Below are 14159 nucleotides of genomic sequence, written 5' to 3' on the forward strand. Positions count from 1 at the left end.
ATAATGTACATCTTTGGGGGCCATCATGCTGCTACCATAGTGAGTCTATGTAACCATGACAGACCTTGTGACTCTTCTTTCCTGGCCTGAGCGGGTTGGATCAGGATAGATGCTCATCATTGGTGGAACAGACTTTAGTTGTGATGAGCCAAACATTGCTTAGTACTTGAACTGTAGGATTATATGGATCCTGGCCTTGCTCATTCATTTTAGGTCACATACATGCTGTACAGTAAACAGAAAAGACAGGAAATTGTAGATACATGGAGAGCAATAGAGGCAAGAAAGTCCAGGAAGACAGATAAAGTAGCTGTGTGATGACTTTTAAGTCTCTGTATATGGTTCAGTGTTCTTCGTTTCAAGTTCTTTGAAGTCCATTCAAATGCCTATCATGTCCTTGAAAGAAAATCTTCTTACCTGGACTGTGAATGAATATTGTTTCCTTGCAGCTAAGCTACAAGTTCCCTAATTGAAGTTGTTTATACCTATATGAAGCAATAATAATTAATCATTATTGAATATTAATTTGAGGATTGGAATAAAAAAACTTGGGCTTGAATTTAGTTTTCCATACTCCTATTCTTTCCCTTCTATGATTAACATCTCAAATCAATGAAGAAAGGAGTTAAAAGATTGATTCAAAAGAGTTTCCTTGCTGGAGATCCAGATATTTGATGGTCTCTGTCACTCCCACTGGTGACTAACAGATTTTCAGCCCATTTGCAGTATAGCACTTTAAAATATGTGTTATTCTCTTTTGCTCTCTTATCACTAAAAGGAAACATTACAGTATTTGGGGATTGGCAATATCAAATTCATAATGTGTATGCCAGCTGACCTGTTACTATCAATAATACATGACAAACCAGAGTTCCCTTCTTTACTAAGCTTATCTAGTGAGAGCCATTCCTCAGCAGCCCCACCCCTTATGATTTGGAACATTCATCTCTGGAACTCATTTGTAATTCCTTTTGGATCTGAGACATGAGTCAAATTTGGGCACCCAGGCCAACACTGCAGAGCAATAGAACCTAGGCCATTTCTTGTCAGGAAATCATTGCCTCTAAGCTGAGGCCCAAAGTGAAAACCATTCACTTTTTATTTTTTAATTTATTCTTACTTTTTAAAAGATTTTATTTATTTGTTCATGAGAAACACAAAGCGAAAGGCAGAAACACAGGCAGAGAGAGAAGCAGGCTCCTTATGGGGAACCTGATGCGGGCCTTGATCTTAAGGCCTCTGAGCCAAAGGCAGATGCTCAACCATTGAGCCACCCAGATGCTCCCCATTACTTTTTTTTTTTTCATCATTCACTTTTTAAATTAGTTTTTTATTAATGGTTTTGTGGAGGTATAATTTACATAGGATAAATTCACCTGTTTTAATTCCATGACTTCTTAGTATATTTACAGAAATGTATAACTATCACCATGATATATTTTGAGTGTTTCTACCCCTATCCTCAAATGAAACCCATGCCCATTTATAGTCAGTACCCATTCCTGCATCAGCTCCAGGCAACCACTTGTGTACTATCTTTCTCAATAGAATTGCCTTTTCTGGACATTTCTTATAAAAGATGTGGCCATTTTTCTCTCTGGCTTTTTCACTTAGTGTAACGTATTCACCCCTTGTGTAATGCTTTTGAGGTTCATCCATATGCTAACATGATCAGTACTTCCTAACTTATTATTGCTAAGCAGTAGTCCATTGTTATGAATATACCGCATTTTGTTTATCTGTTTTCTAAAATATTAATTTTTACTCTTAGATCATGAAAATGTATTCTAGCTCAGAAAATGTACTCACAAATCTGCCAGATGTAGTCAGATCTAGGGTATCAGGGCAGATTCATGTCTTTCATTATAGTTGGGAATTCTTGAGTCAATGTTCTTTCCCTTGAAGAGGACTCAAAGTTCAGCTCAGTCTGAATCTGCTGGTTGGGAGGCCTGAGTAACTGGCTCCAGGTTCATTTTCTATGGACTCACATCTCCACAGCCGTGGTAGATAAAATCTAGCATTTAGGGGCAGGAAAGCTCTAGACTAACAGAAAAACACTCACCCCTTGGCACACATCTGAGAGTAGCATAAGTATAGGATCTTTGTTGGCAGGAAAGCAATAGTTCAGAACACCTAACAGAATTTGAGAACATCCAGCTCCTCATGCCTGGCAGGCTTTCTCATCCTTGGTGAATTAAAAATTTTGCCTTTTTGTATTTCTAGGATTTCTCAGATGTAAGAGGTCTGGAAATTTGGGGATTACATAATTGGCTCTTATTTCCTTTGTTCAACATTTATTGAGCACCTATTATGTGCTTGGCCATTTGTATATATGGTCAATTAAATCCTTGTAATAATCTTATAAAGTAGGGATCCCTGGGTGGCGCAGCGGTTTGGTGCCTGCCTTTGGCCCAGGGCACGATCCTGGAGACCCAGGATCGAATCCCACATCAGGCTCCCGGTGCATGGAGCCTGCTTCTCCCTCTGCCTCTCTCTTTCTCTGTGTGACTCTCATAAAAAAAAATAATAATAATAATAAAGTAGCTACTCTTATATTTATTTTACAGTTAGAGAAATCAAACCTCAGAGAGATTATTTGCCCCAAATACCCAGGCCAAATGGTAATCAAGATTTGAACCCACTTGATCTAAGGCCAATTCTTCCTACACAATAACAAGCTGCTTTAACCAGGGAGCTTTAAAAAAAGGAGGTGGAATTTAATTTATTGTGGTCAAATGGCGATAGAGAAAGTAGGAGATAGTTAAAACAGGTCTTTCCCAGTGATTTTAGGGAGAGAAAAATGACATAGGCTTGATAACTATCAGAATCATGGAGGGAGGGTGGGATCAGGGGAGGAGATGCTCACCTGTTCAGTTTGAAACTGCTCCTAAGGTGCTTCTATTAATCACGGTTCCCCCAGTCCATACCGTTGCTTGGTTCATACTCTAGTTACATAAATAATTGTAAGGATCAGATAGTTCTTAAAAGATAGATAATTAATACTTCATTCTTTTATGATGAAAATAGGTGATAAGCAGAAATACAAAATATTAAGAGACTTCCCAGGAACTTAGATGCTGTGAAAATAGGGTCATAGATTCTGAGGCATAGAACTAAACTACTTGTTTGTTTTTTTAAAGATTTTAATTTATTCATGAAAGGCACACAGAGAGGCAGAGATATAGGCAAGGGGAGAAGCAGGCTCCCTTTGAGGACCCCGATGTGGGACTTGATCCCTGGACTCTGGGGTCATGACCTGAGCCAAAGGCAGATGCTCAACTGCTGAGCCACCCAGGCGTCCCAACTACTTGGTTTTTAAACCTTGATTCATACTTTTTCCTCTGCCCAAATACTTTTCTCACACATTTTGCTTGTTTGAAACCTTCTCAACCTCTATTTCTCATCATGAATGCCAGCCCTTGCAGAAGACTTCCCTAAGGTGAAGTATAAATAAACCCACTTTAAAGTAGGTTAGTCTCATTCTTAAAGCACCTGTTTTTAATGTCTTTGTAATGATCACAGTTTGTAATTACATAGTATGTTGACTTGTTTAAGGTTTGTCTTACTTCATCCTTTACGCTGTAAATTCCTGGAGGGTAGGGAACAAGACTGTTTTAATCACCACTACAGAACCATCTGCTAGTGTAGTGCTTGAAGGATCTCAGTGAAAAAAATTTGTGACTATATGAGGCAATGGATGTTACCTAAACTTATTGTGGTAATCAATTTGCAATATATGTTGTATACAAACTTTTATGTATTGTATGTCAATTATACCTCAAGAAAACGGATTAATTTAATATAAGTTAAAAATAAATTAACAATATAATCAATATATTTATATGTAATATAATTAATATATTTACATATATAACATTTTAACATAATTTTAATAGTAAAATTAATAATGTAAATTAATATAAAAATTAATTTATATTAATTAAAACAAAACACTATCAGTAATAAACAGGTAAGGCTTCAAAAATGCTTTTGAAGCCTACTTTCAAGCTCCTTAAATATGTTTTTTTAAAATATTTTACTTGGGCAGCTCCAGTGGCCCAGTGGTTTAGCGCTGCCTTCAGCCCAGTGTGTGATCCTGGAGACCCGGGATTGAGTCCCATATCAGGCTCCCTGCATGGAGCCTGCTTCTCCCTCTGCCTGTGTCTCTGCCTCTCTCTCTCTCTCTGCATCTCTCATGAATAAATAAAAATCTTTTTAAAAACTTTATTTATTTATTTATTTATTTATTTATTTGAGAGAGAGAGAGAGAGAGAGAGAGAGAGAGAGAGAGAGAGAGAATGAGTAGGTGGGGAGAGGGAGAGAGAATCTGAAGCTGACTCCACACTGATTGTGGAACCGGACATGGGGCTCTATCCCATGACCAAGCTGAAACCAAGAGTCCAGTGCTCAACTGACAGAGCCACTCAGGTGTCCCAAGCTCCTTCAATATTAAAGGAATTGACACTGTGGGAGTTAACATATCTTGTAGACCAGAAGGCTGCTGGGTACACATACTTCCAGTTGCACTCAGCCCACTTCAATCTGGCAGCTGAAATTGATCCACCTGGAAGCTTTCTAAAGTCGTCATTGCCTGAGGCCCATAAAACTATTGTCTTGATGGAGACAAGTTCGCAAGCTTTGCACCTTTCTCTCTAGGCACCCTAGATCTGACAACTCAAGAAAATCCAGAGAGGACCTTCTAAATTTTAAAATAGGGATGCCTGGGTAGCACAGCAGTTGAGCGTCTGCCTTCAGCTCAGGGCATGATCCCAGAATCCAGGATAGAGCCCCACACTGGGCTCCCTGTGAGGAGCCTGCTTCTCCCTTTGCCTATGTCTCTGCCTCTCTCTGTATCTCTCATGAAGAAATAAATAAATAAATAAATAAAAATTTAAAAATAAACTTCTCAACTGCTTAACAGCTGTTTTAATTTTTGTTGTCATTTTTTAGATTTTGCATGTGCATATATCTTAAATGAAGTCCCAGTAGCTTTAGTAAGGGCAGAGGAAGAAATGCCTAGAAAATATGTTCCTTGGGTAGAAAGCATCTGGAAGACTAGATGAGCACTAAAGTGCCAAATAGCTATCTAGCAGTCTTAAATACAATGCCACAAGCAAGGAAAGGCAGACTTCAAAACAGTTTTCTTTTCTTGCCAATCTCTGAGGAAGTATTTATTTTTTAAAGATTTTATTTATTTATTCATGAGAGACATAGAGAGAGAGGCAGGGTCCATGCAGGGAACCTGATGCAGGACTTGATCCCAGGACTCCAGGATCACATCCTGGGCCAAAGGCAGGCACTCAACTGCTGAGCCACCCAGGTGTCCCTCTGAGGGAGTATTTAAAGTGTAGTAGTAGAGAGGTGCCTGGGTGGCTCAGCTGATTGAGCGTCAGACTCTTGACTTCAGCTCAGGTCACGACCTCAAGGCCTGGGATTAAGCCCCCTTTTGGGGTCTGTACTAGGTGGGGAGTCTGAGGATTCTCTCTCCCAGTGACCCTCTCCCCACCCCTGCTCCTTCGCACACTCTCTTTAAAATAAATTAATCTTTAAAAAGTGTAGTAGTAGACACTGTTAAATTAATTCCCAGTACGTATTACAATCATTTTGTCCTGAAATTCTGATGATAGCCATTTCTAATCTGTTACCAGAACCTAGTTATATTTTTGATAGTAAAATTTTCCCATTTCCCAGCGAACACCTTGAAATCACATTTGTACAGCTGAAGCACCAACACAGGTGAGTGAAATAAAATCTCCCACCAGCCTTTTCCTGCTTTTCTGAGGAAAATTAATCTGAAGCAAAGCTCCACACTGAAACCACTCTGTTGTGTGGCAAAACAAAACAAAAACCAGCAACCAGCTGTTTTCTAGTGAGGTATAAATTATTTGTGGGTAATTCTCAGGAAAGATCTTCAGTGAGAGATGTGAGTTTCAAACTTCTTTTGGATTATTTGTGATCAGAACAAGTTTCTCTTAATTTCTGTGTGAAAATGCAAAGGTTTAAGGTATTTGTTTCATAAAGAGCAGGCAAGCCATGCCTCTAAACTGAAACATTTATTTTCTTTTAAAAAAATTATTTATTTGAGAGAGAGAGCTATCAAGAGAGAGCACATAGTTGGAGGGAGGGGCAGAGGAAGAGGGAGAAGCAGACCCCCTGCTGAGCAGGGATGAGTGTGGGACTCAATCTTGGGATCATGACCTGAGCTGAAGGTAGTAGTTTAACCAACTGAGCCACCCGGGTAAACCTGAAACATTTATTTTCTCCTCTTCACCTTTTTTTTGGTCTTTTTCCATTGTTAAAAAGAAAACCACAGGCTCAAAATGGAATCATTTATGTTAAGGCTCCATGTTAGTGAAACAAGACTTAATACTGAACTTAATTGAGGATTCAGCTTCCTCCAAAATGTGACCTTTAACCAGGTAAGCTGAAATTTCCTGATTAGCACTTGGAGGTAATTAATTGATAGACCGCTTTCTTTTTCTTTAGGCGGGTGTCCTTGACTAAAACAACACGTTCTTTGCTAAAAATTTCTTTTTTTTCCTGTTCCTTCTCTTCCATTACCAAGTTTTCCTTTTCTGCAGCTTGATGGAGTTCCTTTCTATTTGCTACATGAGTTGCTATCCAATTCATGAATTGCTAAATAAAGCGAATTTAATCTTTAAATTTAATTCAAAGAATTTCATTTAATATCATATTGTGGTGATTAGGTTGGCTCTTAAATTTGAAGAGAAAATGCTGACACTTAGAATTCAATGTAAAAGCACCTTTAAAAAATATAAATTGTGAATATCTTAGGGAGCAGTATTGTTTAAACCAATGTTAAGATCATCTTCTGGGATATGCATAGACAAACTAATGTCTCTTAGTACAAACACATGTATGCATGCTTTTTGTGGTGTTTTGGTTTAATGAAAATCCATGTTTAGCCTAATTTTTGTGGACAGCCCTTATTTTAGTAGTAAAGGCAGAGAAAAGATTAGCAAAACCAGAGTGCTCTGTGGAATATAGTTTTCTCTCTTCTGTGTATATACCAGAATCTCTCTTTTAAATTTTTTTAAAGTAAGGCTCGAGGCTCAGTGTGGTGCTCGAACTCACAACCCTGAGATCAAGAGTCATATATGCTCTACTGACGGAGTCAGCTAGAATCTCTTCCCATGCCTGTTTCATGGATTTTTTTATTGTAATGGTAGCAAGCTCTGTCAAGAGCGAGGACTTAGCCCAATTACATTTCTATTAAAATGAATGGTTGATAAAAGGTTTATAATTTTTTCCCAAAATATGTTAAATAAGAAATGTTATGCTTACATATGAGAACATACAGTGTTCTACTACCTACATGTCATTTTAAGTCTATCAAAATACATAATACTATTTTAAAAATCAATAGCACAGTTTGGATTAGTGTTTGCAGATTCTAAAAGTTGCTCAAAAAGCCCTGAAAAATCTAAGGCTAAGGCTGTACTGTCCAAAAAGAATGACCTTTTGCCATAGATGGCTATTAATCAATTAAAATGTGACTAGTCTGAATTGAGATGTTGCCATTAATAAAATTCACACTGGATCTCAAAGACTTAGTGTGGAAAAAAGAATGTAATGTATTTCCCTAATAATTTTCATTGATTTCTTATAGAAATATTTGGGATATTCTGGGTTAAATAAAATGTATTCTTCAAATTATTTTATTTCGTTTAGGCTTTTTAATATGGCTACTAGAATATTTATGTTACCAGTGAGGCTTACATTACATTTTTATTGGAGAGCAGTGTTCTCCAGGCCGAGGATTAGCTGTTTCAATCTTAATTTCGTATTGGATCTGTCTTTAGAATGCTTTTTGTTGCTTCTTGCTACTGAATATGGTACATTATGGCGTTACAGTAGGCTTTCTATTGGTAATTCTGAATAGTTGCTGATTACTCACTTGAGAGTCCCCCGATGGTCCCTTTCAGGTAGAAAGGCCAACTTCACTTACAAAGGGTACATCTGGAGAATCAATACCAGGACTCTTTAGCTTTGTAGGAGATTCCTTGTGACATAAGAACAAAATAATGTTTTTCTTCCTTCCTTTGTTTCTCAGTTACAAATAATCCAAAATCTTTTTGGCTAATCTATGTTGAAAGCTAAAGTGTACTCACCTATCTAGAAGGGAAGTTTATGTTTCGCTTGTAGCAGTGAGAAAGACATGTGATTTATAATTCATTACCTTTAACTCTTTTCTAAAATAGAAAGAAATTTGTAGTGTATTCTGTATTGCTTAGGGAAAGTAACGTTTTGACTTTTTCTCAGTTTTGTAAGCACTTAATTTCTAAGAACTGCATGGGTGATAACATGAAAGAGGATGGTAAAAATGGAAAGCTACCTAATTCTTATGTGTAATCCACATATTATTATCCATAATAATTTCTGTAAAAGAACTCTCAGGATTCTGTACTGAAATTTTCTGGTAAGATTAAGGGCTTTTTATAATGTTAGCAGGTACGTGAACAAGTGGAATATTTATACAGATATATCATTTCATAGAATATGAATGTTTCAGAGAAGAATTAATTCTCCATTTAAGATATAGGTACTATAGACACAGTGGTTAAAATCTTATTTGTCCTGTTAGGTTCTGCTTTCAAGTTTCTGATTTGGCTTGATTAGCTGAGAAATAATTTTCAAAATAATAATTTTCATTCCTTTTCTCATTCATTAAACATTTATTGACTCAGCTCTGGTAAGGGGCTTCATGATAAAGCAGATGCTCAACCACAGCATTATTGACATTTTGGGCTGGATCATTCTTGGTTGAAGGGAGGGGGCTGTCCTGTGCATTGTGTTTAGCAGCATCATTTCTGCCAGCAGCATCCATTATGACAACCAAGAATATCTCCAGAGAAGGCCAGATATTCCCTGGGGGAGCAAAACATCTCCCCAGTTGAGAATCATTGATGAAAGCAAGAAAGAACAGATGGGATTTGGAGTGGAGGTAGGAGAAAGATGAGGGAAATGACATTTGGGATTGAAGAGATGAGTGGATTTAAGAGATAGAAGGAAGAAGAATAGAGATGTCTCTGCGATTGGTAAATTGTGTGGAATTAAGGAAAAGCAGGAGTTAGCAACAAGTTGCATTCGTGCAACTGGAAAAATTGTGGTGCATTTCCCGAACAAAAAAATAAAGGAGGATGAAATATGCAAGAAAGAGGAGTCCCATTTCAGATATGGTGGGTTTGAGTGGGGGCATGGCAGTGGAACTATTGTCTAGGAAGTGGGTCCAGGAGTCTGTAGGATAGGAGTAAAGTCAGGACTGAGAGGTGGATTGAGGAGGCCAAGTCTCAGTAGGTAATACCTGGACAGAGTTATCTTTCAAGATAAGGTCATTCACCTGCTGGAGAGAAGGGCAAGTTGGATATTATCATCCAATCTGATTGTTTTGATAGAGATTCTCAAACATTCCACCAAGATGAAGTGGAGAGAAAACTAAAAACACATGTATGAAAACATTTTAGTATTGAGAGATACTGAATTGAGAGAGTGATGGAGGAGTGGGAGAGCTGAAAGAAGAGAGAAAAATGACATATAATTCAGACAGATAGGTAAAAGTGAAGAAAGGAGAGTTTGCTTATTTGTTGTTTATTGAGTGCTATTAACCATTATATGATTTTATGGGACACCTAGGTGGCTCAGTGGTTGAGCATCTGCCTTGGGCTCAAGGCGTGATCCTGCCATCCCAGGATCAATTCCCACATCAGGCTCCCTGCAGGGAGCCTGCTTCTCCCTCTGCCTCTGTCTCTGCCTCTCTCTGTCTCTCTGTCTCCCATGAATAAATAAAATATTTTAAAAAACCCATTATATGATTTTAATTTAAGAGAAGCTGGGAAATTCACACATTCTTGCAACCCACTTTCTTATACCACATTTTAGTGTAAAAAATTTCAAACATACAGGGGATCCCTGGGCGGCTCAGCAGTTTAGCGCCCTTTGACCCAGGATGTGATCCTGGAGACCTGGGATCGAGTCCCATGTCGGGCTCCCTGCATGGAGCCTGCTTCTCCCTCTGCCTGTGTCTCTGCCTCTCTCTCTCTCTGTGTCTCTCATGAATGAATAAATTCTTTAAAAAAAAATTTCAAACATACGGAAGAGTGGAAAGAATTTTACAGCAACAGCATATATCCATCACCTAAATTATACAATTAAAATTTAAACATACTTTATTCTGTTGTCTATCCATATATCCATCCATTAAAGTATCTTGATTTTTTTTTAAAAAAGATTTTATTTATTTATTCATGAGAGACACAGAGAGTTCAATCACCGAGCTGCCCAGGTGCCCAGCATCTTAATTTTTCGATACATTTTTGACTAAGTTGGAGAGTTTAGTACATTTATCCCAACTATATTCACATATGCATATTATGAACTGGAGTTCAACATTTGTTAAAAATTTTCCAATCTACTTATATTATTTTTAAAGTCCATATCCAATTCCCTCTATTGGAAAATGGGTAGCAACTCATCTTCTATACTGTTTTTGTGACCTGTTTGGGATGCTAATGCTAAAGACTTTTACCAACAATTATGCTAGATTGGATTCTTGAATATAGAGGCTGGCCACATCTATTTCTTTTCTGTACCTTGGTACATGGCATAGTATTTGGTCAAGCATAAGGTAGGGATCTCTATTTGTTAAATATGGTTTTTTGCAGCTAGAGATATGACATCCCGTCTTGATCAAATGGCTTAGGCCATATCCCAGACATCTTTGGGGTTACTAAATACTATCTGCCTTCATGATGCTCTTGCCAGTCTGTGAAAGAATAAACTATGCAGTGTTGTTTGTTATAAAGAATTTGGAACCAGCCAGCCTGGGTGGCTCAGCGGTTTAGCGCCGCCTTCAGTCCAGGACCTGATCCTAGAGACCCGGGATTGAGTCCCACCCACATCAGACTCCCTGCATGGAGCCTGCTTCTCTCTCTGCCTGTGTCTCTGCCTCTCTCTCTGTCTCTCATGAATAGATAAATAAAATCTATAAAAAACAAACAAACAAACAAACAAACAGACAAAAAAAGAATTTGGAACCTAAATCTATAGGTCCAAGTATTGTCTTTGCTGCTATGTGACCTTTGACAAATCTTTTAGCTTGATCTTTTTTTTTTTAAGATTTTATTTATTCATGACAGAGAGAGAGAGAGAGAGAGAGAGAGGCAGAGACACAGGCAGAGGAAGAAGCAGGTTCCATGCAGGGAGCCCAACGTGGGTCTCCATCCCCAGTCTCCAGGATCACACCCCAGGCCAAAGGAGGCACTAAACCGCTGAGCCACTGGGGCTGCCCTTTTAGCCCGATCTTAATCATTTATTAAATTGGATTAAGAAAACCCACTTACATTTGATGCCCACACTTGTGAGTTTCCAACAAACCTTTGCATGTAGTAGAACTCTGTAGCCTGTGACCTCCTACATAATTGTCATCTGGTATTTTGCATTTAAAGGATGTGGAAGCATCAGCAGTCTTCACTCTCCTTTTCTTCTCTCCTATCCTCCCTCCTTGCCTTCTCCTCTCCCCCCCCCCCTTTTTTTAAACCTCTGGAACTTAAATATATCACAGAAGTAAACAGTAAACAAACAAACAAAACCCCCCAAAGACCTCCAAATAGTTCAGAGTCAAAGATATATTATTAAAGAAAAAGCAAAAATAAAAATCCATGCTACCTCAGTGTTCAAAGAGGCAGAAAATTATAATGGTCTTAGGCAAATTGTTCCCTCTGAGGAGCCTACATTCTAGAAGAGAGCAGTCTTGTGAAAGAGGGGAAACAAAGGCTTTTCAAACACTCCAGAACTGTTGAGAGACAGGGTTGTTACTCTGCTAGAGTTATTAAAGTTGACTTCTCCAAACCATTTACTCAAAAAAGACACCTAAAATGACTGGCTGGCTGACTTTAAATTATCTATATTTAAGAACATAATTTGAAAAAGGCTAGTAATTATTGTTGCATAATACTTTTACATTGGAAGATTTGTAGGACTTTTTTTTTTTTAAGATAAAAATGCTTTAGGAGAGAGGTTCAAAATGCAGTGCACAACATGCAAAAGAACATTTGCTTGCTGCATTTAAATTGCATCATATAATATGTAGTGCCTTTTCCTCCTTTGGGCTTATTTAAAAATACTAACATGTTGGAAAGCTACTCCAATATATTTTCAAAGTGTTTAACAATGAATTTGCAACTCAAATACTTGTAACATCATTGATTAATGCTGCTTTAATCTCTTGGAACTTCTTTATTTACCAGTGATGTTTAAACTTTTTTTTTTTTAATATGGGTAACTAAATTTACTAAGTAACAGTGACAAGATTTACAATGAAGGATATTTTCCTATTAATACAGGAGCCAGAATGTTAAGAAACTCTGTTATAGTAAACTGTTATACACTTTTATAATAAGGCAAGGACAAAATTTGCCTTGAAGGGTTTGCTTGGGAAGCAGTGGTTTACACCATAACATCTGATTTCATGTGTTTGTGCCAAGGGTGTTTCCTTTTTTGTCTTTTTCCTTTTTATATGCAACAACAATAGAAGCATGTTTAATATTGATGAGTTTGACCTCCTGGGAATTATAGTATATGTACCCTTTTGGAATACAAATGCTATTTGATTTATATGGTAAATACGTAGAATTTTGGAGATTAGCATTTTAATCAACTCTAATCGCTTAGGATTTTTTTTTATTCCCTCACCTTGCCATTTTGTCAAGAAAAGTTTGAAAAATGAACTTTTGATATGGCTAATGTTCTCTCACGTAGATAGATGCTAGGTCTGCATCAAATATAAAAGTAGCACTGTATGTAGTAATCTCTCCTAAACCATATGCACAAGCAGACTGAGTGTTGAAGATCAGTTATTAAAGAAAAGAATAATCCATTCATTCAACAAATATTTCTTGAAGGGCCACGCTTCTGCACGCACGTTGAGGGGAGGGTGGGTAGTGCATGTGGCCGCGGTATCACAGCACCTCTAAAACTGGAATGTAGCTTGTTTTCCCCCATTTAAAATTCTCTTTTTTTTGTGTGTAACTTTCTTCACTGCAGCTCCCAGAGCTTTGAAGTTCCTTGTGCATCTTCCAGCTGACGAACTTTTTCCACGGGGACAATGCATTCGATTAGCACGGTAGAGATGAAAGTCCCCGAGATAGAGCAAACATTTTTCGCGCCCCGCTTGGGTGAGGAGCCCAGCGAGGGCGGAGGGGCCGGCGGCGGCCATCGGGGAGCCAGGCCCGGGCTGCGTTCTGCGCAGCCATTGGCTGGCTCTGAGCACCGCACTGAGCATGTTCGAGCCCCACTAGCTCCCGGCGGCAGCGGCAGCCACGGCAGCCGCGGGGGCAGGCGCGCATTGTGCGAAGAGGCGGCAGATGCGAGCAGGGCCGGCCCCGCGCGCGTCGGCCTCCTCGCGCCGCGGCTCGCCTGGCCGCCTCGCTGGCCCCGGTGCCTCCACCTCTGCGGGCTGGGGGCCAAGCAGCGCTGGCATGGCCTGAGTGCTGGAGGCGCCTCGGCTCAGCGGTGGGATTACAACATGGGGAACCAGGATGGCAAGCTGAAGAGGAGCGCAGGTGATGCCTTGCACGAAGGCGGAAGCAGCGCAGAGGATGCTGTTGGGCCCAGAGACCTGGAAGCCACAAAGAAGGGGAGCGGGGGCAAGAAGGCGCTGGGCAAGCACGGCAAGGGGGGAGGGGGCGGCGGCGGCGGGGAGTCAGGCAAGAAGAAGGGCAAGTCGGAATCCCGAGCCTCCGTGTTTTCCAACCTGCGGATCAGAAAGAACCTATCCAAGGGGAAAGGCACTGGAGGCTCCCGAGAGGATGTGCTGGACTCCCAGGCCCTGCAGACTGGGGAGCTGGACAGCGCTCATTCCCTGGTCACCAAGACCCCAGACCTCAGCCTCTCCGCGGACGAGACGGGCCTGTCGGACACCGAGTGTGCTGATCCTTTCGAGGTAACCCGCCCGAGTGGCCATGGACCCACTGATGTTGGGGTTGGGGGCAGGGTGGTCTTGGAGGATTTGGAAACAGCCGTGGGGGTGCAGGATGGACAAAGGACCAGTTCAGGCTCGGACACAGACATCTATAGCTTTCATTCGGCCACGGAGCAAGAGGATTTGCTCTCAGACATCCAGCAGGCGATCCGCCAGCAGC

At 39.8% G+C, this 14159-nt stretch overlaps 1 protein-coding gene across 1 annotated transcript in view; it reads left to right on the forward strand.

Moving 5' to 3' along the window:
* Nucleotides 1-13543: 13543 nt before the first annotated feature.
* The window catches only part of FMN2 (formin 2), a 363009-nt gene continuing 362393 nt past the window's right edge, over nucleotides 13544-14159 (forward strand). Inside the window, 1 exon segment of the mRNA XM_055323458.1 lies at nucleotides 13544-14158. Within this exon segment, the coding sequence (XP_055179433.1) occupies nucleotides 13544-14158 (615 nt within the window).

This window comes from Nyctereutes procyonoides, unplaced genomic scaffold (genome assembly GCF_905146905.1).
Source record: "Nyctereutes procyonoides isolate TBG_1078 unplaced genomic scaffold, NYPRO_anot_genome, whole genome shotgun sequence".
Classification (NCBI taxonomy): Eukaryota; Metazoa; Chordata; class Mammalia; order Carnivora; family Canidae; genus Nyctereutes; species Nyctereutes procyonoides.